This window comes from Eurypyga helias, unplaced genomic scaffold, assembly GCF_000690775.1.
Source record: "Eurypyga helias isolate BGI_N326 unplaced genomic scaffold, ASM69077v1 scaffold6191, whole genome shotgun sequence".
NCBI classification, from domain to species: domain Eukaryota; kingdom Metazoa; phylum Chordata; class Aves; order Eurypygiformes; family Eurypygidae; genus Eurypyga; species Eurypyga helias.
The window spans coordinates 1-21,541 of record NW_010232651.1 but is presented as its reverse complement, the minus strand read 5'-3'; the positions used below and the strand labels follow the sequence as shown (position 1 = coordinate 21,541).

The 21,541-nt window shown below is 55.6% G+C and overlaps 1 protein-coding gene across 1 annotated transcript; it reads right to left on the bottom strand.

The window, feature by feature from the left end:
- Window positions 1-995: 995 nt before the first annotated feature.
- Window positions 996-21,380, bottom strand: LOC104516942 (agrin-like; the record flags this gene model as incomplete). The annotated part of the gene is given in 22 exon segments (XM_010161456.1): window positions 996-1,531; window positions 3,010-3,113; window positions 3,753-3,977; window positions 5,492-5,521; window positions 7,528-7,551; window positions 8,487-8,574; window positions 9,288-9,477; window positions 9,754-9,870; window positions 11,063-11,074; window positions 11,750-11,861; window positions 12,688-12,852; window positions 13,012-13,105; window positions 13,266-13,400; window positions 13,885-14,114; window positions 14,356-14,571; window positions 15,237-15,429; window positions 16,316-16,504; window positions 16,507-16,659; window positions 17,315-17,434; window positions 17,870-17,984; window positions 19,677-19,804; window positions 21,246-21,380. Coding segments are annotated over 22 exon segments (2,933 nt in total), but the record flags the coding sequence as incomplete, so codon positions are not given.
- Window positions 21,381-21,541: the final 161 nt, after the last annotated feature.

Sequence of the window (21,541 nt, the reverse complement as noted above, 5' to 3'; positions counted from 1 at the left end):
AGTATTTGCTCTCCAGATTTGCGTGGAGGAAGAAAATCCTTAAAAAAAACCCTCCTCCCAGACACTACTGTCTCACGCCCCATTCCCAGCCGTTGCTGCTGGGTTGGCAGTATCCAGAGGAGCTTGGATCGTGGCATGGAAGGCTCTGCATTGCACTAGGCATTGCAAAAAGTGGAAGTCAAAGGTAAAACTCTAATTACTCTTCACGGGAGAGGCTCTAATACCAGCTCTACAGAGATTCACATGCTGGCCAGCTGCAAGCATCCTCATGGTAGACAAAGGGCAAGTCAGGCCCGGAGGCTGGAAAATGGACATGGGTCATGGAAGGACACATCCAACAGATTTTTTTTTTTTTTTTTTAGGGGAAAAGGGACCCAGTCCCTGTGCCCTCACAGCCCGTTTGACAGCGCTGGAAGAGGGAGAGCTCTTCCAGCTCTTGAAGACGTGCTGCACGTTCTCACTAGCACACGGGAGAGCAACGCTGGGTACACAGAAGCTCTTGGGAAGAGCAGCCAGGGCAAGCAGGTGGTTAGGACATGTCTGGATAAACACAAAGCGTGGAAATGAGGTTTCACAGCTGCTTCTGCACATGTCCAAGAGGAGGAGGAGAGCCAACAGAGAAATCAACATTTCCCCCCCAGCATCTCCCAGTCCAGCAAACAGTCGTAAGACAACCAAAGAGCAATGCTTTTCTGCCTGCTCGGAGCAGACCTTGGTCTCTCTTCCAGTGCATGGCATCCCTGATTTTAACAGAGCATAAAGGAGAAAAGCACTTGAGATTCTTACACACATAAATTATAGTGTGAGGAAGGGGGGGAGGAGGGAGGTAGGGTGAACACAGGGCCAGGAACAGGCTTGGCAGAGCCAGGCCCCAAAGCAGGGTGGCAACTCCCACTTCTCTCTGATGGCCACCTCCCTGCTCAGCCAGCACCGCAGGGGGGGCTTTGGGGCCAGGCCTGAGATGGGGAGGGGGTGAATCCACAAAGGCCACACGTCTCGCCAGCACCAGCATCCTTTCCCCCGCAGGCGTGAACAACAACCCGAGAACACAAGCAAGGAGGGGGAAAAAAATAACCCAAAAAAGAAGCTTCAAGTATGAATAAGAATTTACAATGCAGGTGCGATGGGGAAATTCTTCTGTCACTTCTTGGAGACTTGGTTCAAGGTTTGTTCTTTGTTGCTGCGGTTTGATTAGAGTCTGACTGACCTGGATAGACTGCAACCAAACAAATAACCCAAAAGAAAAGGTGTTTCCTCCCCTCCCTTTCCCCCCTCCCCCCCAAAAATATAAAAAGCAATAAGTTTACAAAAATAGAAAATAATTACAGCAATAGGCAGGAGGGAGGGAAGGAGAAGGGAGGGTCCCTGGGGGTCTATTTGGCTGAGCAGTGTAATATCGTGGGGTTGTTTAAAGCGTCCTCCACCAGATGCAGTTCTTGGCGGTCAACAATCACGTCCCTTATGCAGCCAATAAAGCCAGTGCTGTAGGCCTTGGGCAGCTTGTGAGCCACGCTCAGCTTCTCCATTCCCCCTGCAAGAGACAGCACACAAGGTCAGCGGGAGGAGAAAGGACACGCAGGGAATGCCCTCCTCGCCACCTGCGACAAGCCTCTTTCCTCAATGGGATTTATTTCATTCAATCAGAGAAATACCAGTTCCAACCAACACATACAGGTTCCCTGAAGACACCTAGAATACCAACTGGTATTCTAAAATACCAGTTCAACTTAAAATGCTTCATTTCCTTGGAGGTTGGCCCCAAATTCAAACTAAATTTTATTTCAGCTACTGAAACGTCAAACTACAGCTCATTCCAGACCCTGAAATTATGACAGACTGACTGCAAACAAAGCCTTTGGAAGAGCCAGGCTAAAATTTCTCATGGAAAAATTATTTCTTCATAACTTCTAGGTTGATTTCAGAATGAGAAATGACATCTGGGGCACTGTCTTTTCAGAGGTATGGCTATGTTTTTGACTATGGACTCTTTTAAAGTTAGGTTACACCTGAAGCTACAGGCTTAGACTGGGAAGATAAGAAAGGATGTTTCTGAAAAGCCTGAAGAGACTCTAATTCACTGTTTCTTCATTACAGATGACCAAAATACCCAGGTGAACATTTCTGTCTGTTGACATCTGCGGCCCTTGTGCCCCTGTGCCCTCCGGAGGGGCAGTGCTGCTCGAGGAAAAGCCCAGTCCCCAACTTACAGGGGGAGGCTTGAGTCATGCAAGTCCCTCAGGAGACAAATAAAGCCCAGGACCTGCAGCATCCCCTGGGCATCCTTCTTTCATCCCTTCAGGATCCAGAAAGGACTTGTCTATCCTCTTAGCTCGGATTAGTACCAGTTTTATTTAACCACAATTACCCTACACTTGTGGGTGGATTTCTTGCCAGTTTGAGCCTTTACAGGCCAAACCTACTCCCTGTGTGCTGACGGATCTGCCACAGGCAGTGTGAGAGAGATTCAAGGGGCCAACCTCTCCATCTGCAGGATCAGAAATCTTATGTCAACACAAATGGAACTGACTCTGCTGCTCACACGGGCACATTCTGGCATGTCTGCTTATTCTATGTTACGCAAAGAAAGCAACGTTTAAAATCTGGGTATTTACATGTTTCCAGGCAGAAATACCCTTCTCTCAACTCAGCCGTTCCACTTTTGGGAACCAGAGTCACCCAAGCAAGTACCATTTGGGAGGCTCATGAATGGAGGCTAACGCCATTGGCAGCAGGGGATCCAGAGCTGCAGGCCAGCTACGGCTTTCTTCAGGAGACACGGTGACATGGAAAGGACTGGCATTTGGTAAAGCCAACCCTTTGTCCCTCTGCTGTCACCAGCACCCTGCTCTAGTAGGCAGAGAACAAACCAGGGACTTTTTAGGTCAACCTTGTCAAAACCACCTGGGAGGCAAAGGTGTCCCACTGAAACAAGCATCAACATCCCAGCTCCAGCTCTGAGCCCCTCAGCAAGGGGCGCGGAGGAGGTTTACCCTTCCCACATGGACTTACCCAGCCACAGGGCCCCGTCTGTATCGAGCTGTGTTGCACCGAGCGGAGAAGAGCCAGCAATGGGGGCTTCGTTGCCAACTTGAAGGGAACCTTCTCTCTGTACCCTGCTCCCAGAGGGAAGAAGAAACATAAAGGTTAGCAACCTTCGAGGAAAAACCCAGAGCTTCACGCTAAATCCGGATGCTGGGCTCCATCAGCCCTCTCCACCTGGAAAGGAGCGGGGAGCGGAGCTCCATCAGGCTGCGTAGCATGGGGCAGTGCACGGCTTCCCTGCGCAGCCTGTGGCACACGCTCCCCTCCGCCACCCCCTGGGCATCCCACCGCCGGCCCTGCCAGCGGCCATGGCTTCCTCCCGCGCCCTCCAGACCCATCAGCAGAAATCCCCGGCATGCCAGCTGCATGATCCGCTCACCACTCCCACTACCAATAAAAATAAAAGGGACGGCTCGGGCGCAACGCGTACAGAATGTCAAACCCTCAGCCAGCTAAAATAAAAGGCATGAACCTTTCGTACCTCCTTGAGCCAGACCCTTTGACATTTCCAGGCGTGTCACAACACGCACCCCTCCAACGCGGCACTGCCCACATGCCTCTCCTCTATTATTATCCAAGAAGAGGAGTGACCCTTGGGGATCACAGGGCATGGAGCCACGGCCATGACTCAGGCTCCTGAGTTCACAGCTTGCCCATCCCAGAGCGATCTGCTCTCCCCTCCTGCCAGCCTGTATGCTTTCCCTTCCCACCTGTATGCTTTGATATGGATCCACTGGTTGGTGTTGACTGGGACCGTGGATCGTAGGACGACTGGCTTGGAGCCGAGGTCGTAGGTCATTTGTATGAAGCCATCCACTATGGCGAGGGCAATGTAGTCGGATCGCTCCAGCCCTTTCCCACTCCACAGGATGAGCCCCTGAGTGGCTTCTGTTTTGATGCTAAGTTCAAAGTGGTTCGATTGCAAGGCCTTCTCACTGCACGGGGAGAAGACAGAGCAGAGTTAAAAGAAGCAACAGGCAGCCAGTCAGCTCCTCGGAGCAGCCTCCTGTTCCCAGCCAACGAGCTCACCGGCTGAGGATAACCTCAACCGCGTGCTGGCACCAGGCTACGCACGGGGTCTCAGTCCCTACCTGCTGCACTTGGGGGGGGTCGCAGCCTATGTAATCTCTCAGGCCTGCTCAGAAAACCTGGTGCATGGTGGGGGGAGCAGATGGAAAGCTCCGAACCAGGTCACAGGATCAAAGAAATGGCCCTCTGGAGGGGTCTAACCCAGCTCCGGCTGAGCAGGACCGCTGCCAGCGTTAGAGGAGGGCAGCTGTGGCTCTGCCCAGCTGAGCATGGAAATACCAGGACTGGAGCTTCTCCATCTTCCTCCTGACCTGAGCAGGGGCTGCACAGTTCTCCCCAGAATGAAGTGATTTCCCCAACATCCAGCTTAAACCTCCAAAGGCACAGCTTGAGGGTACTACCTCTTGGCTTTTGCCCTCCACGGAACACAGACACATCAGCCCCTGCAAGTTGTTTTGCTTCGTATGCAGGCGCTGAAGGAAGAGGCCCGTTACGTGGGCTGTGAGCACAGCCGGGCTGGCCCCGATCTGGCCAGCGGGAGGGTTTTCCCCACAGAGCTGCCTTCGATTTGGGAGAGGTCAGAACAAAGAGGATGCCTTCCAGATCGCGAGGGCTGCAGGCAGCAGTGGGGTCAACACCATTTCACCATCCTGCTTGCAGGCCTCTGAGGTGCAAGCAGAGCTGGGGCGCCTGGGGATGACCCATGCCATCACCCCACAGCCACAAGCCTCGGACGCGTTTGCTCTGCTGCTACATCTGACCAAAGCCCCATGGGAACCTGAACCCGGGGTCTGTGAGGAGAGGAGCACCCTGAAGTTTGAAGGGGATGGAGACTGTCCACAGAGGCAACACAGTCTTCTTTCTCTTGCATATGGTGTCTTTTCCCAGGGGAGGAATGAAGGAAGGATGTGATCTCCCCCATACTGGCATCCGCATCTTTGCTCGGTCCCTTTTGGAACAGGCAAAAGGCTCTTGGCAAAGGGTGAGGTTGCCATATGGAGTCGCCATCCACTCTCCTGGGAGGCTTGGAGACACACTGCTGACACGTGCACACGCAGACCAGACAACACGGGCAACACAGACAGCTTTTTATTCCCAAGGGAGACTGGGTCCAAAGGGCTGGACAAGGGCTCTGCATGAAGCCTGTTGTACTGTCAAGGCAACTCAGCCTCTCCCCTCACTTGGAGCTATGTGCTGTCTAGGTCCCCCAGGAGCCAGGAGCTGCCTAGGAGCTGCTGTTCCTAAAAATTGGAGGGACAGGGCTTCCTTCATGTTTACCTTCACCATCTGCAGAGCTGTACCCCTTACAAATAAAAAGCCAAGGGTATGGACACACAGAACACACACAGAGACAGAGACATGCTGAGGCAGCAACAGCAGAGCACGAGACACAAGAGCTGAAAGCCTGGCAGAGACTCACCTGGGCTCCGGATAGTCCAGCGCTTCGGGACTTAGATGCGGGAAGAAAGGGGAGCATGCGATAAGCGCAGCAGAGTGGAGGAGATCCTTCCCTCCCACCCTGTTCACAGAGAGGGAACAGCCCTGCTCAGCAGCAGCAGCTCTTCACCCAACGCGATTCCCAAACCAAGAAAACCACCCAGCACGAGCAGGAACCCTCAGCCACTGTCCTTGGGGCTGAGTTTCCTCAAGCCAGCGAGGCAAGCTGGCAAGCTGTTGCTTAGCCAGGGTGAGCACAACGATGCCAAAGAGCGAACACAGCCCTGTCCCAGCAGTGCAGGGGCACTGCAACTCTCCCCTGGGTCAGGACTATCAGTGTTCTTGCTCATGACCTACTGCCCTGCATCCATCAAAGGGTGTCCCAGGACAGGACAGAGGGCAACACTGCTGGGGAAAGGGAGCTTTTGGTCCGTGGCCCTGCATGAGGACCCTGTGCTGGGCAGCCCTGTGGGCAGATCTCAGGCTGGTTCTTCAGGATGCTGCACGGGCTCCCTAGGCAGATAGCCGAATCGTCACATAAGGCCTCCGAGTCAGCCTTGGGGCACTTGGGAGTTCACAGAGAAGGGGAAACCCAGGAGTACAGCTGTCCTGCTGGCACTGCCTGCAAGCGATGGGGGCTACAGGCCCGGCATTGCAATCAGCTCTAACCAGATGTATATATAAAAATGTATGTTCAAAAAAAAAAAATGAAAGGTACGGGCATGTCGTGGCCGGCAGAGCCCAGAGAAGCAATTGGAGAGTGAGTCCTGCCCACTTCACACCCCAGTGTCTGCCTGGAAGCAGAAGAAACTACTTTTTATGGGCATTGCAATGGGTCCTTCAGCCCTGGCGTGGCTAGGGAGAGCGGCTGCCAAATCCCTGCAGAGGGATGTGGGGAGAGGTGCTAAGCTCCCTCGCAGGATGGGGCACGCACGGCCAAAATAGGCTGGGTCAGGCAAGGAGGCTGGGAATGGTGACCTGCCCTTTGCAGAGCACTGGGAGAGACAGGACACCAAGGTGCTCATCTGCAGGGATGTGGCTCATGTCTGTGCAGGAGACAGCTGGGCACTCTGCCACAGGGCAGAGCTGTTGTGCAGGTCACTACAGGCCTCTCCTTGCTGTAGGGTACTGTCCAGCTTTGGAGAAAAGCCTGGCTCCTAGAAAGCCCTTTCCAAATCACCACAGCACCTCCTAAACAGTGGTGAACATGCAGCTGATGGGCTCTGGGGCTCCCCAGGCGTTGACATGCATGCATGCATGCAACTCAGCCTCCCAAAACTCTGTCGGACACCAGCTTGCAAAAAAATGAGGTGAAATGAGGATGTGACAGGCAGGTATCACTCAAACTGTCCCCCACACAGCGGGGAATACAGCTGCATGGACCAGTGCTTCGCTTCCACTCCTGCCTCTCAGCAAGACAGACAAGAGAGCAAACTAAAGCCTGCTCTAGGGAAGAAACCCCCAGCCCATCTTCTGCCCTGGCCAAGCTGCATGTTGTGAGGGGTTGCCCAGGCCACACACCCCTGACCGGGGAACATTCTCTCCTAGCACCCAGCCTGGCCTCCTTGCTATGGCAGCAATGCCAAATTCACGCTGGAAAAATCAGGGCAGGATAAGCACGCCCTTACTTCCACCACTGATGCCTTTGGTTCTGATGGAAGGGGTAGGTCACAGGAACTTTCTTCTTCTATGCTCATCCACTTAAACTCAGGCTAAGTTGCTGCATGCTACTGGGACAACGTCTGACTGCAGCAGAGCCTGGAAGCACAGCTCCTGCTGCTCCTTGCCTGCGTTTGGGCTGTTGTACAGCTACTGGAGCTGCAGCCAGTATCCATGTCCTTCTCATCCTGTAACGGGAATGCCTGCCATGGCAGACCCCTGGGACAGTGCCTGCATTCCTCCTCCCACACCCGCCCTGCACTCCCGAGGGCGGGCCAGTGGCCAGGGTGGCAATGGGAGAGGTGGTGGAGGGCAGATGGCTGCGGGAAGGAGCTGGACCATGGGGAGGACCGTACTTACGCGGGGATCTCATTGGTCAGGTGGCTTGAAAACAAAGAAACAAGGACATTGAGAAGAGACAGACAGACAGAGACTGACAAACAACAGCGCAACACAGATGCCCTCCCCAGGCAGGGTGTTAGGGCAGCAGGGACTCTGAGGGTGTAAGAGGCAGATGGACAGAGCCTTATCCAATACCCTATCCCAGTGCTGTGGAGCTGGGAATTAACCACGGGGGCTGTAGGAGCACAGTGCTGAGGAAGGGTACGGAGCCAGACTGCAGTGGACCAAGTGTTCTGTAGGAGAAATATCCAGCCCAGAAGCTGAACAGGACATCAGCCAGCACTTGTGTACCAGGCTCTGCTTATCTTCAGAGAGCAGCCCCAGGGACCAGCACAGCCAGAGACAACAGGGTCCAAACACGTACCCCCAGTCCATGGGGTCGGGGTTGAGCAGATGCTGGAGAAGGCTAGCCAGGTCCCGCAGCAGCAACAGCCCATCCCTACCATCAGAACTGACCCCGGCTGCACAGCCAGGGACACAAAGGAGCTGGCAAAACAGGTGTCAATTAAAGCAATTAAACTACCTCTCCCCTCAGCACAGCTCACCCAGCCCACAACCCATCCCTGAGCATGTGACCACTGACCAGGAGCAGGACACAGGCCACATTAACCACCTTCGTGGGGTGCACTCAGCTTCATCCCACTCTCAGTCCAGCTGTGTGTGGGCCAGAAGGTGGCCCACACACTGCAGAATGAGAGCATCCAGACCTGACGTGGGCCAGGCACTGAGTGGTGGGGAAAACCCTCTGCCAACAGGCCAGCTTTGGAGGAAAGGGCTGAAAGTGGTTGCTCATGTCCTCAGTTTGGGTTGTCCCTCTTTGGGCACTGCAGCTGGGACTTCTTCAACTCTAGTTCTTCCTCCTGCTAACAGCCCTAACTCCTTGTTTTAATCTTGGTTCAGCTCAGCAGCCAAGTTACCTCTTTGTCACGGCATTGTGGTACTCCATATATGTCCTACCATCAAAAGCAATGGCCTCTGCATCTCCAGCAGCCTTCTCAATGATCACTGGAGGTGGGAAAAAGAAGAGCTGTCAGGCAACGTGGCATGGCCTGTCCATCCTTGGAGACTGGGAAAATCCCCCTTTACACTGAGCATGGGACAAAGGCATGCACAAACCTGCCATCCCTTGGGGCACATCAGCACTCTGGCATCCTAAAGAAGCCCCCATAAAGTTCTGTCATGGCTTTAAAGCCCGTGGGTTTGGACCATCTCCCTGTTTTGCAGCCAACTGCCATGAAATCTGCAGCCTTACTGGTTTCCTGGCTGAAGCCAGGGAGGAACCTGGACTTGATGATGACCCAAGGGCTAATCTCAGGGAGGGAGCAGAAAAGAAACCCTCGTCTGCTACGGCACCAACCCACACTTCCCTGCCCCAGGAGGCTTTAGCTGAGCACAAGAACACAAGACAGGGTCAGCGTGCACTGACAGGAGGTGACAGGGCTGGGTGATGCACCCACGGGCAGCAGCATTTTTCCTGCAGCACGCAGTGTAAACCTGCATTTCTGAGAAACGGCACTGCTTTCACAGCTCCACATCAGTGCCAGCCTGCAAATGCCACAGCTTGATTCCCCCAGATCCCACCCCAGCTGCTACAGCAAGGGCAAGACCTCAGGCTTGGCGTAAGCCGTGTGCTGTCCTGCTACCACCAGCGAAGCATGGAAGCAGTTTCCTTGCCGTGCCTGGCTAGTGGGTGAGGGTCCACGTCCTGGCAGCCTCACCTTTCTCGCAGTGAGCTCCGGAGAAGCCCCTCTGGCAGGCACACTCGTAGCTCTCTAGCCGGGGACTGCAAGTGCCTCCGTTCTGGCAGGGATTAGGTTTCTGGGTACAAGGGTGTCCTCGGAAGGGGGAGATCTCAATGGCGCTGCGGATGTTCTGCTCCTTCAGCACAGGCACCCCCTTGACGGAGATCTGACGGATGCAAGCAAGAGAAAGCACAAGAGTCACCTCTCTGCAGGGGCTGGAGGGGGGACAGAGGGACACAGGGACCCAGCCCCAAGCCTCCCACGTTCCTGTGACACACCCCCACCTCCCCTCCTGCCACCCACCCCTGCCACTTGTCAATTGGGTGTGCCCCCCTGTGCACATGGATCCAGATGTTAGAGCAGCCGGCCCCCAGGCTCGTCCTCCCCCTCCTCCAGCAGTGCCAGTGCCGATGGCACGTCTCCCTGCCCCCGGCTGCCTTACCCTCTGCACAGCTCCATCGAAGCTGGTGGAGATGGCAGCTGCTCGAGCCAGCTTGCTGAAATCGGGGGCTCCCCCCACGTAAAATGGCTCCTTCAGGTTCAGGAAGGTGTGAGGTACCTAGGGAGGAGAGGGGAGAAGGTGCGATGGAGATGTCAGGCTGTCCCTCAGCTGCAAGCACGTGGCCCAGCTCTGTGGGGAGGCTGCAGGCAGAGCGGGCACCCGCGCACAACCAGAGCTGGGCTGGTGGGAAAGAAAGCGACAACCGCTTGTCACCCACGCTCCACCATTCCCTGCCCAAGGCACGGGCTGTGTCCTGGCGCACGGCTGCTGTGGGGCACCACTAGCCATCCCTGCGGAGGCCGAGCGAGCAGGACAGCTCTGCCCTAGGGCAGGCAGGGAGGTGGGCTGGGCAGGGAAAGGCAGGCTGGGCTCAGCATCCCGCTTGGGAGCGGGTCTTCACCTTCTCCTCCATTCCCGGTGCTGCTCCAGCCTGGCTGCCCTGCACACCCCGCTGCCCCCACACCCTGCTGCCGGGCACAGGGAGCGGATGAGCTCCACGAATACGGCACCAAACCAGGCTGTGTAAAGAACTCCAGCAAAGCTCCCCACACCAAGCTCCAGGTCTTGCCTGCCAGCGGGCACACAAGGAAAAGGCTTCCTGTAAATCTGATTTTGGGGAGATGCTGTTCTGACACCCTCAGGCGTGGGGGTTCTCTGGCTTTACGTGGCTGCCAAACCCAAGCAAACAAATATTGCTTCAGTTTTGCCAGGGCTAATGTTTACACCCAAACTCATACCAGAGGGATTCAGCTTGGGTTCATCCAGCTGCTACAGCAAATGGCATGGGGAGGCTCCCAGGCATCTCACAGGGCTGTGAGTTTGGAAGAGAGCAACCCCCTTCCTTGCTGTCACCCTGCAGCCCCGGCTGGACAGCACGGGACATCCCAGGTGAGTCTTCAGCCCGGTGGCTCACCGGGCACCCAGCAGAAGCGATGTCCCCTCCTGTGCACGTGGGACGGACCCCGAGGCACAGCGGCGAGGCAGAGATGCAGTTATATGAATCACTAGCTAATGCTTTGTGGAGTTAACAGGAGAAACATGACTGGATTAATTGAAATGCTTCCGAAACAAAATGTAACAACTGGCTGGAAAGTAATGATGGAAGGGAACGAGTCTCTCTAATCTACAGAGATCCTAAAACTGCTTGGTCAGATGGGAAGGGGAGCGGGTGAAACACTGAGGTCTGAATGGAAAACAACGTGCCGATGGCAGATGAGATGGAGGTGCGGTGGGTCATACTTATCTTTACCTTACGGGATTTCTGGGATCCAGACAGCAGGGGAGGGAAAAATACAAATGAAAATCAAAGGGAGAGAGAGAGAAAGAGAGAGAAAAGGGAGATCAGTGGGTAACATCGTAACATGCAGGGCTGCAAGACCACCGCAGCAACCAGTGCCCAAGGAAGGGGAAGGGGAGCAGAAGGCAACAGGAGGGGCCGCTGCCACCCTGGCAGCCAGGGTAACCTTCGCTTGGAGAGGAGCCTGAAAAGGTGAGAGGGAGGGGAGGAAGAAATCCCTTCTTTTTGAAGGAATGCTGCTTAATCTCCCTGCTGTACTTTGAGGACCTGCAAAAAAGGGTGCGTGTGCATGTGTGTGAGGGGGGCTCAAACACATCCTTGAAACCAAGGCTCCAGGAATCAGGGCATGCGTGTCAGTGACAAAGGTGCTGCAGCTCTGTGTGTGGTGGGGGCCAAGGAGGGAGAAACAGCTGGGAAAGATGGGCAGCTGCTGTCCTACAGCTCCAGGACCAGGCTGCAGAGCAGCTGAGGAAGAGAGCTCTTCCCTACAGCATCCTTTTCTCACTTGTCTTGCCCACTCCTCCTCCACCCTTAAAGTCATGCACCACAGGGATTAAAAGCCCACAAGCCTGGGAACTCATTACACCCATGAGGGGAGCAGGGCTACCCCAGACAGCTCTCCCCAGCCCATTAACTTACCGGTGACTCTCCCATCACCCTCTCGCCGTTGTTGATCCTCATTACCCCCTTGCGCCCATTCCTCTCCAACAAGACGCTTATCCAGGTGTTGAGGGGAACGGGCTCTTTGCTCCTGGTTGTGAGAAGGGAGAAGAAAGGTGAGGGCTCTGGCATCACCAGCTGCACACGCACTGCTGTATCACTCCCCTGACCAGCTCAGGCTGCCCAGGACACTGCAGCTTGACCAGCTTGGGCTGCCTCAGCTCGCAGCCACACAGACAGCCCGGCTTGGCTGCTGCGAGCCCAGGGGAGACCACAGAGATGCTCTGAGGGCTGGAGCACCTCTGCCATGGGGACAGGCTGGGAGAGTTGGGGTGTTCAGCCTGGAGAAGGGAAGGCTCTAGGGAGACTTTATAGCACCTTCCAGTGCCTGGGGGGCTGCAAGAAAGGTGGAAGGGATTTTTTCCAAGGGCAGAGAGTGACAGGACAAGGGGTAACGGGTTTAAATGGAAAGGAGACTGAGAGTGGACATCAGGAAGAAATTCTTCCTGGAGAGGGTGCGGAGGCACTGGGACAGGTTGCCCAGAGAAACTGTGGATGCCCCATCCCTGGAAGTGCACAAGGCCAGGCTGGATGAGGCTTGGAACAACCTGGGCTAGTGGAAGGTGTCCCTGCCCATGGCAGTGCCAGCCCAAACCATGCTGTGATTAGCCGGGGAAAGGGACACAAGCTGGGGGCAGCCCCAGCTCTGCCCTGTCCCACAGCACAACAGCAGATCAAGAGCCATTACTGCAAACAGCCGAAGCCAGTATGAAGCCTGGTCCCCTCCGCTTCCTTATGGTTTTCCGGGGAGGGAAACTCAAAGCTAGCGCTGGACGCTGAAAGCCATAACTGTCCCTCATGCCTCTGTCATCACCACCACCCCCACGAGCAGCTCCCCAGCCTGCAGCCCACCCTACCTGAGCACAGCTGCCCCTTTGCCCAGGTCATATCGGTACTCCAGGTAGCCATCGTGTAAGGCCAGAGAGACAAAGTCTCCTTTGCCATCTGTCTTCTGGCCGTTGTAGAAGATCATGCCGCTGGGGTTCTTGGCCAGGAACACAACTTCCATGGACATTTTGTCCCTGAGGAGAGAAGGATTACGGATACCCTCCAATCCAGCTGCCCACATGCTCTCTTCCTCCACCCCTGCACGCCAAACCCTTGTGCCAACCTCTCTCCCCACATCAGCCACACAGGCGATGAACTCCCCGGCCCCTCTCCCGCCCCCTGGCACTTACTGCAGGTCAGGAACGAAGGTCTGCAGCCCATTCAGCTCCAGGTAGGAGAAGCCATTGAACTCCGGGAGGAAGGGCATGGTGTGGTCCTGCTCTGTGACTGGGCACAAACGAGGGAATGGTGAGGAAGAGGAGGCAGAGCAGCTTGAGACAGTGCCCCACAGCCAGAGCAAGCTGCCTGGCCACCCAGGCTGGGGAAATCAGCGCCTTCTGTTCCACCCCCTTCCCCAGACCCGCTCCTCTGCCAGCTCCCGTCCCACCTAGCTCGCAGAAGTCTCCTTCCCGGCCCATGGGACAGGCGCACAAGGCACCTCCCTCTGGCAGCACCAAGCAGGTGGCAGAGACGTGGCAGGGCGTAGGGTCGCAGGGGTTCCTCTCGTCGGCACACGTTGGGCCTGCAGCAGAAAAGGCAGCCTGTCACCTCAGCAGCTCAAACCAACAGCCATCAGGAACAACTTGGCCAGAGACAGATGTCTCTGATGTCTCCTGATGCCCTGCTAGCTTCCTTCTCCTGTCTCAGGTTGGGTTCCCATCACTCAAGAAGACCCCCACAGTGGACCGTGCAGATGGCAGAGGATACCCTTGCCAGATTATGCTCTTAAAATGCAAGAGGAATTTTTTTTTTGTGCATGAGAACAAACAGATCCTGCCCCTTGCCTTATGTACGCCCTTGCCTTCGGTGCACATCCTACATTTATTGACTCCACTGGGTGAAGCTTCGCCCTACACTTCTCCCTCTAACCCACTGCCAACATTCCACACCACATCCCTCCCCACCACAGCTTGTAACATCAGCCCCAGAGGCTCTGGGATCCCTCAGGGCCCCCCACTGGAATCAGGACCCCCAGCAATGCTCTGTCTGCAGCCCCCTCCCCGTACCAGTGTAGCTGTAGAGACACTCGCAGTGGAACATCTCTGCCTCCTTGACATGGCAGATGCCACCATGGTGACAGGGGTTGGGGTGACAGGGGTCGTTGCCACACTCGCCCACCCCGCTGCCATACAGCACGTCACTGCCTTTCTCCCGCAGGTCATACATCTGGTTGTTCACATCCAGGAGGCGGATGCAGCCCTTCAGCCCAGTTGTAGCCGCGGTACGATCGGCCACCCTGAGGGGACAGAAGACAAAGTGGGTGGGGGCTTTGTCCCCAGAGGCAAAAACGCAGAGGCCGTCTGAGCATCTGGATCAGGCTGTGCACCCCAGCAGGTCGTTAAGAGGCCCCCCACCGTGCCCAGAGAAGCCCCCCTCCACAACAACCCTAGCAGGCGGAGGGCTGCAGCCACCGTGGATGCTCTGCCCGCAGCAGATGCCGCAATGCTCAGGGCAGCGGTCCCAGAGCCTTCACTCACACAGCCATTTGATCCTCTGGCGCTCCCCCGATGAACAGGTCCGTGTCGAGGTTGAGCCCGTCGGTGCCCGTCGGGCTCTCCCCGCTGACGTGGGGCTCCCCATCCACGGAGAGCATGCCGCTGCGGCGGTTGCGGTTCACCACCAGCTGGTGCCACTTGCCAGGCTCAAGGCGCACCTTGCTGGTGATGATGCCCGTGCCAGAGCCGGTGTTAAACCTGCAGCAGAAGAGAGGGAGGGCTGTGTCTGTGCCACCCTGCGGAAAGGTGACATCCATGCCATGGCAGAGGGGCTGCTGCATCCTGGGGAGAAGGTGGGAGCACGTTGGAGCCCCCCGTTCCTCCACACCTCTGGACCAGGCTGCACTCGGAGCATGCAGCCATCCTCCGCCGAGCATCGGGACTGTCTGAGAACCTGTCTGGGCTTCGCAGTCCAAGAGGTCTGCCCTCCACCTCACCTCATTCCAAATCTCCACCTTTGGCTTTTGGAACTGGGAAAATCATTTCAGCTCAGATTTCTGGGGCCTTTCTTTTTCTCCCTGCATTTCTTTTTCCAGTATAAAAACTGCACCAAAGGACAACCTCCCACTTGCTCAAAATATCAACCTCCCCCAGTTTTTAGTTTTTCCAAATTCAAGCTGCAGTAAGCCAATCAGCTTTGTTGAAAAGCACCCCAGGGAATGAGTCCCCTCAGTATTCCTATTACACTGGAAAAAACGCTCCTCCTCTTCCTGTTCATTTGATGCTACTGTTCCTTAACCTGCAAGTTCAAACCCAGCACCTTCCTAGTGCTCTGCAAGGACTGTTCTGGCAATACTGGCTGCTTCACTGATTCCCCCACCTCCCACCACCCCCCATACCAGGCTGAGAGGAAGGGCACCCACCGGAGCTCCACAAAGCCGCCAACCAGCGCCAGGGAAATGAAGTCTTTGCCACGGTTCTGCCCGTTGTAGAGCAGCAGCCCGCTGAGCTCCACGGTCCTGAACTCCATGGCGATGCGCACGGTGTGGTACGCCTTCATCATCTTGAAGGCCAGGTAGGACTTGCCACCAAAGCTGGGGATGAAGTACCTGATAGCTGCAAGCCCAGGGGCGGAGGGGTGGCAGAGAAAGGAAGAGGGAGTGAAGTAGAGGAGGGAGCAGAAGGATAGAGAGCAGATAAAAGCCTGACATGAGACTATGAACGTTTTCCTACCTGTACAAACAGAGAGCTCTTGTGAAATGGCAGAAAGAAGCTCACTGTCTCCTCTGGGCCCCTGCTCTCCTCTGCAATTATCCCCTGTCACCGCCTCCCAGACACTTGCACTGGTATCAACCAACCCCTCTTGTGATGGCATGCCCCCCAGAGATTGCTCCCAGGCTTTAGAGATCTGTGATACTGCTCCCCCAGTACCCAGCTTCAGTAGTGTCCCAGTCTGCTCCTCCCAGTAAGGACCAGTGCTGTCGGTCCTTTCCATGCCCAGCTATCACATCCCCTGTGCCCTCAGCTGAGCTCTGCTGCACACACAGTTCCTCATAACTCAACTTCATTGCTCCTTAGATGATAATTTTTATCTGTCCTCCCAGAACCCCACACAACAGATTTACATTCACCACCCCAGGCTTTTATTTATTGCAGCTGAGATTTTTCCGAGGGATCTGGAAGGCCAAGCCCTGTTAAAATGAACATGGCTGGACACCCATATCCAGCAGCAGCAGCTTTAGGCGCTCCAGTCTGTAGCTTTAGGGACAAAGCTTTTCAGGAATAAGCACTCACAATGACTGATTGCCCCCAGCGTGCCACCAACCCGCCCGTGGCAGGTCACAGTAAATCAGGGCAGCCCTGGTTAAGCATGTTGCCAGAGCGCTACGCAGCCGGTTCAATCGAGCCCTGCCTGGCGCCGTGTGCGGTGCCCGTGCTCCCAGGCCCCTCCATCACCCTGCAGCTGGCTGGAGCATGGGCAGAGAGGGGTCAGAGCACGTACTTTTCTCGCAGACAGCTCCTCCTTTGCCAGCCGGGCAGCTGCAGGTGAACTCCTTCCCATCGTCCTCGCAGGTGCCGCCGTGCAGGCAGGGGTGAGAGTCGCAGGGCCGCAAGGCCTTCTTGGTGGCAGGGGGCTGGCGCGTGGGTTTCCGGCGGGTGGTGGCAGGGGGGGTGGAGGTGGGGCTCCTCCCGCCGTCTTGGGGCTGGGCCGACCTGCGGCGTCTGGGCGTAGCACGTGGGCTGTGGTGGCAGCGGCAGCTGTGGTGTACCTCCGGGTGGTGGCGGGTGCCATGGTGGTGGCCGTGGTGGTGGTGACAGTGGTTGTGAAGAGCCTGGGGATCCAGTCTGAAACACAGCAACGTGCAGGTGGAGGCTGGTGCTTTACAACCTGCTCTGCGGGCAGGGAAAGCCGCTCGGGCTTTTGGGGTAAGAGAGCAGCAGAGAGGCTCAGATGGATGGTTCTCCCAGGCTACTGCACACCCCAGAGCCCCAAAATCCCTCTCCCCTCTGCTCTCCAGGCTCCAAAGCTCCTGCTGCACAGCCCAGCTTACAAATCCGCTGGGTGTATGTCTGCACCGCATCGCTACCTCTCCTCCCGCCCTGGCTGGGGGCAGCCATGCTCCCAAGCAGAGCTGCATGCCCGGTGCAGGTGTGGCCACGTGCCTTTCTTTCCTGGAAAATTGATGGTTTGGGTTTATCAGCATGAGATCCCATGGGATGGGATGGCCAGTCCTTTGGGAGTACCAGGGGGAGCGCCAGGAAGGGCTCACTTTCCAGGACGATGGCACTGCCACGGTGCAGCACTGCCGCTTGCCGTGTGCTGTGCAAGAGGGGAGCAATATTACCCCCCTTTTGGCCTTCCTGAGCTGAGAACAAGTCTGGGCACATGGACCAACCTCTGAAGGATACTCTCTGGGGAAGAAAGACCGGAAGAGCCAGCCTGACCATTCAAAAGCCTAAACCAAGGGAGGGGGACTGACCACAGTCAGAGAAGGCTCACCAAAGTCCATGAATTTGACATGCTCCTGCTGGGGCTTCTTCACCAGAATAGTCTTCTTCTTGGAAGCTTTGATCTGCTTCAGCAGGGCCCCTTGGACATCAGCTGCCGTGTAGGAAGTGGCTGATCATAGCCAGGAGGAGAAAGGACAAAGGCAGGAGTGAAGATGTAGGCCCACCTAGCAGTTTCCCTCTCATGACTTCCCCACAATGCATCCAAACAATTCCTTTCCCTAGGAAAACGCTTCCAGCCTTCCAGGCACCAGTTTAGGGTGTACCTCCTCCCAGCTCTTTTCTGGACAGAAGACATATCCCCAGCAAATATTAGTAAGGTTCTTTCATCTCCTTGCTGCATGCTTGTTTCTCAGAGTGCCCGCTCCCTGCTCAGGGAGATGGAAATGCCACAGTGAAGCATCACCGGGAAGGCGTACCTCCTCCCAGCTCTTTTCTGGACAGAAGACATATCCCCAGCAAATATTAGTAAGGTTCTGCATGCTTGTTTCTCAGAGTGCCTGCTCCCTGCTCAGGGAGATGGAGATGCCACAGTGAAGCATCTTACCTGGGTCAAAGTGGGACTCCACGATGACACGGACAGCGCTGCTCTGTCCCAGGTCTCGGACACGGATGCTTTTGAAATCCTTCTTGACGTCAGAATTGCGGAAAAGTTCATCCAGCTAGGTGGTCAGAGGTGAAGGAGGAAAGATAAACAGACTAACGGTGAGATCCTAGGGCATAGGTCCTTTCAGTACAAGATCCTGACTCTCAGCGAGTCTCCTTGGTTTCAACCCACAGGGGTTTGCATCCAAACCTTTGCAAGACATCCCACTGACACAGGCAGAGAACAGGGCTCCTTTGTGGAGGGTGATAATTTCAGATGGTCCCTATTCCTAACGGCCTGCAGTCAAAGGTAAAGAACAGGATCCAGACATAGTGTGGGGGGCAAGTGAGCTATCCCCACCGTACCCGTGGAGAAGAGCCAAACAGAGCCAGACCAGAGGCACCTTGCAGTTAGAGGGATATATAGGGATTTTCTATTGTGTGCTATCTAAGTCATACTGATCTCTTCTAAAGCTGCTTAGGCACTTTGGAAAATCCCATAAGGCACCATTCTGCATCTTTAAGTACCTGACTGGCTTCTACAACTTGGCTCTCAGATATTGCAGGACTTGGCTGAAGGCACATGAAGGAGACAGCGACGGTCCGAGGCTTGCAGCAAGTCAGGGCTTTAACACCCCTGCTAGCTATCTGAACAGCCCTGTGCTGGACTGGCAGTTGTCACGGCTAGAGGCCACTGCTTCCTTCCCTCGGCTTCAAGGCAGAGACAGAAGAAGGTAATTAACTGGCTGATGGTCCCATGGTATATCCTCCCCCTGTAAATTTGGGCACAGTGACCTCAGAAGGGCAAAGGAGCACATCACATCCACAGGTATCTGCAGGCAGGTTGCACAGGGACAACAGCTCTCTGCCCAGGAACTCTCAGCCCAGCCACAGCCAGCCTCTGGGACAGAGGGCCTGTGCCATGCCTTCATTTCCCCCAGCCCTGGGAAAACTAGCGAAATCTGCCTTCTCACAAGGGGGTGAATGGATGAACCAGTGAATGAAGCTTTTGTGTGCGCGTTTGCATCCTCAGATAGAAGCCACTGTTGTATGGGGAAATACTGTTATTGTGATACAGAGCTGCAGGAGCCATATGGTCCATATGCCAGGCTCACATCTGCTTATACGACTGTACTGAGGGCCTGCCAACTTCTGAGCGCGGCTCGGAACCAGCTCTAAATATGCTAATCTCCTTGCAAAGATGCTTTGTATTTGCTGTGCCAAACTGCAGCCTACGAGCAGGACGTCGCTACCCCACCCAGCGCTTCCTTGGCACACCCATACGTACACACTGCTTACTCCAAGAGCCGGCCATGCACGGGGTTCTCCTTAAAGGGGGGAGATGGAATTTACACAAGCAACTTCCCAAGTTGAGGGGCAAAGGGGTTTGGGACACGTTTTTTGTCTAAGGGCTTTTCATGGATATAAGGACACTTTGGGAAATAGGGAGTTAAGGGAGAACTGCCTATCTGAACAGCCCCACCACCAAGATGAAACTGAAAAAGGGTAAGTTTTGACCTAGCAGGTAACAAAGGATGGAGCCCACTGGCACATCACGTAGCAGAGGCTGGTGTCACACGTGGATTGAGAGATCAGACAAATTCACAGAGGACACCTCTTACACAGAACCGGTACATCACCTCCCCTCACTCTTAAGTGTCCATCCCATGCAAGCGCTGGCCCTGGCAATAAGACGTGTTCACTCCCAGCTTTTGTAGGTCAAGCTCATCTCAAAAAAGTCCCAAACACCAACACGGATTAATGCTCACCGCGCTCTCAATGCTCCTGGCCGTCTCTCCAAAGAGCTCCGACTTGGGGTCAGCCATCTCAGGCGTGTAGAACAGCTCCTGGCCTTCCACCTCCTCCAAGATGAGGACTCCCTGGAAGACCTTGGTGGCTACGGAAGGGAGGGTAAACAAGACAAACGCCTTTAGTCAGCTCGTGGGCAGGGGACAGGTGTGTGGCTGACAGCCGCAAGGAGCATTCGAGTCCCTGGGGGGAAAGGGTGATGGCAGTGCGTGGGTAGTGCCAGTGTTGGGGTTAGTCGGGATGGGACTGGGAGAGCGCCATGGAGGATTAGTATCAGAGGGTGCTGGAGCAGATGGCAAAGACCAGGCTGGAGATGGCAGCTTTTACCATACGGTTTCCTCTGAGCTCCGGCCCGGATAGCAGCCCCCCTGCACCGGCTGAGTAACAAGAGAAAGACGTTAGCCAGAGCAGCACACAGTCAACACGGCAGGATCAGACACGTGCATGCAAACAGGGGCAGAGGAGGGCGAAACGTGGACGCTGGACAAGGAGAAGACCTGTGCTGGGAGAGGGAAGTAGAGACCCTGCCAGCTAACAAGCCGTGGCCGGCCTTGCAAAAACCAGACTGAAACTGGAACGGGAACCCAAGGTGCGGTTCCCTTCCAGGGGAGCTGCAGGACTGCGGAGGCAGCTACGGAAAGATCCCCACTGTGGGTAACCATACGGGAGGTTCCCAGCAGCTGTCCTTTCGTGGGTTAAAGAAGCGAACGTGGTGTCCAGAGGAAAAGGGAATGTCCTGCTGGAAACCCCAAGGAACAGGGACAGTTAAGAAGGACCTCAGTGAGCAGTGAGGGAACATCTGGGAGACAGCCCCAGAGCAGCAATTTTTAGGGTAACAAGGATGTACGTTGGACAACCAATACTCTGGCTGAGCGCAGCAGGCTCGGTGTTTTCTTGACATGGATAGTGTGAAAGGGACTGTCAGTAGGCAAGGCCGATCCCGCCCTGGTCATGAGAGCAGTGCACACTCCCAGGAACCCCAGCACGGGTCAAGGAGCTTCCACATCCCTCAGGAAGCCCAGCAGCGACACTGGAGCTATAGCTGCTCTCCCCGCCTGCCCTGGCACCAAACTAGTCCTGGTCAACGCAGCTGCCTTTACAGCTATCGATGCAAATGGGAATCCAAGAATTCCCTTATCCCTCCTTGTGCCCGTCATGAGCTCTGTAGGAGCTTGGGGAAAACACTGGTCCAAGTTTTAAGGCTGTAGCAGGAAGAAAGTGGTTACCTAAGCGAAGAAAACCGCAGGGTGCCCTGGCTCCCCACGTGAGCAGCAGCACCCACTCAGGCACTGAGGCTGGCTGCTGGGGGATGCGGCAGTGGGCACAACATCATGAACATCCCCGCAGGGACATGCCAGTCCTCAGACTGGGCCGTGCTCACTGCCAGTCGGGCAAGCACAGCACCATGCTGCTCTCCCTGCCGGGCAGCTCTCGGTGGCATCTCTCCCTCTCCTGCACCATGCAAGAGCTCAGTCTGACTCCTGACCCCCAAAAAGGAGCCCAGAGCCCAGCCCCGAGGCCAAACTCACCTGGACAGTTGCTGCCTTCCGCATCAGCAGCCGCAGTCTTGCCATCAGAGCAGCATCCCAGCGGGGTGTTGTAACACGTCGCCCTCTCGATAGCTGGGGTGGAAGTTACCTGGCTTTCCTCCACCTCCTCTTCCCCTGCAAGGCATTAAGAGAGGCATTCACCAGCACAGGTAAGACCTCACCTCTGCCTCAGAGAATGAGGCTGAGACACAGCTTCACTTTGTTGTGACAGACAGAACCACAGACTGGTTTGGACTGGAAGGACCAACAACTGCTGTTGTGCTGTGGGACAGGGC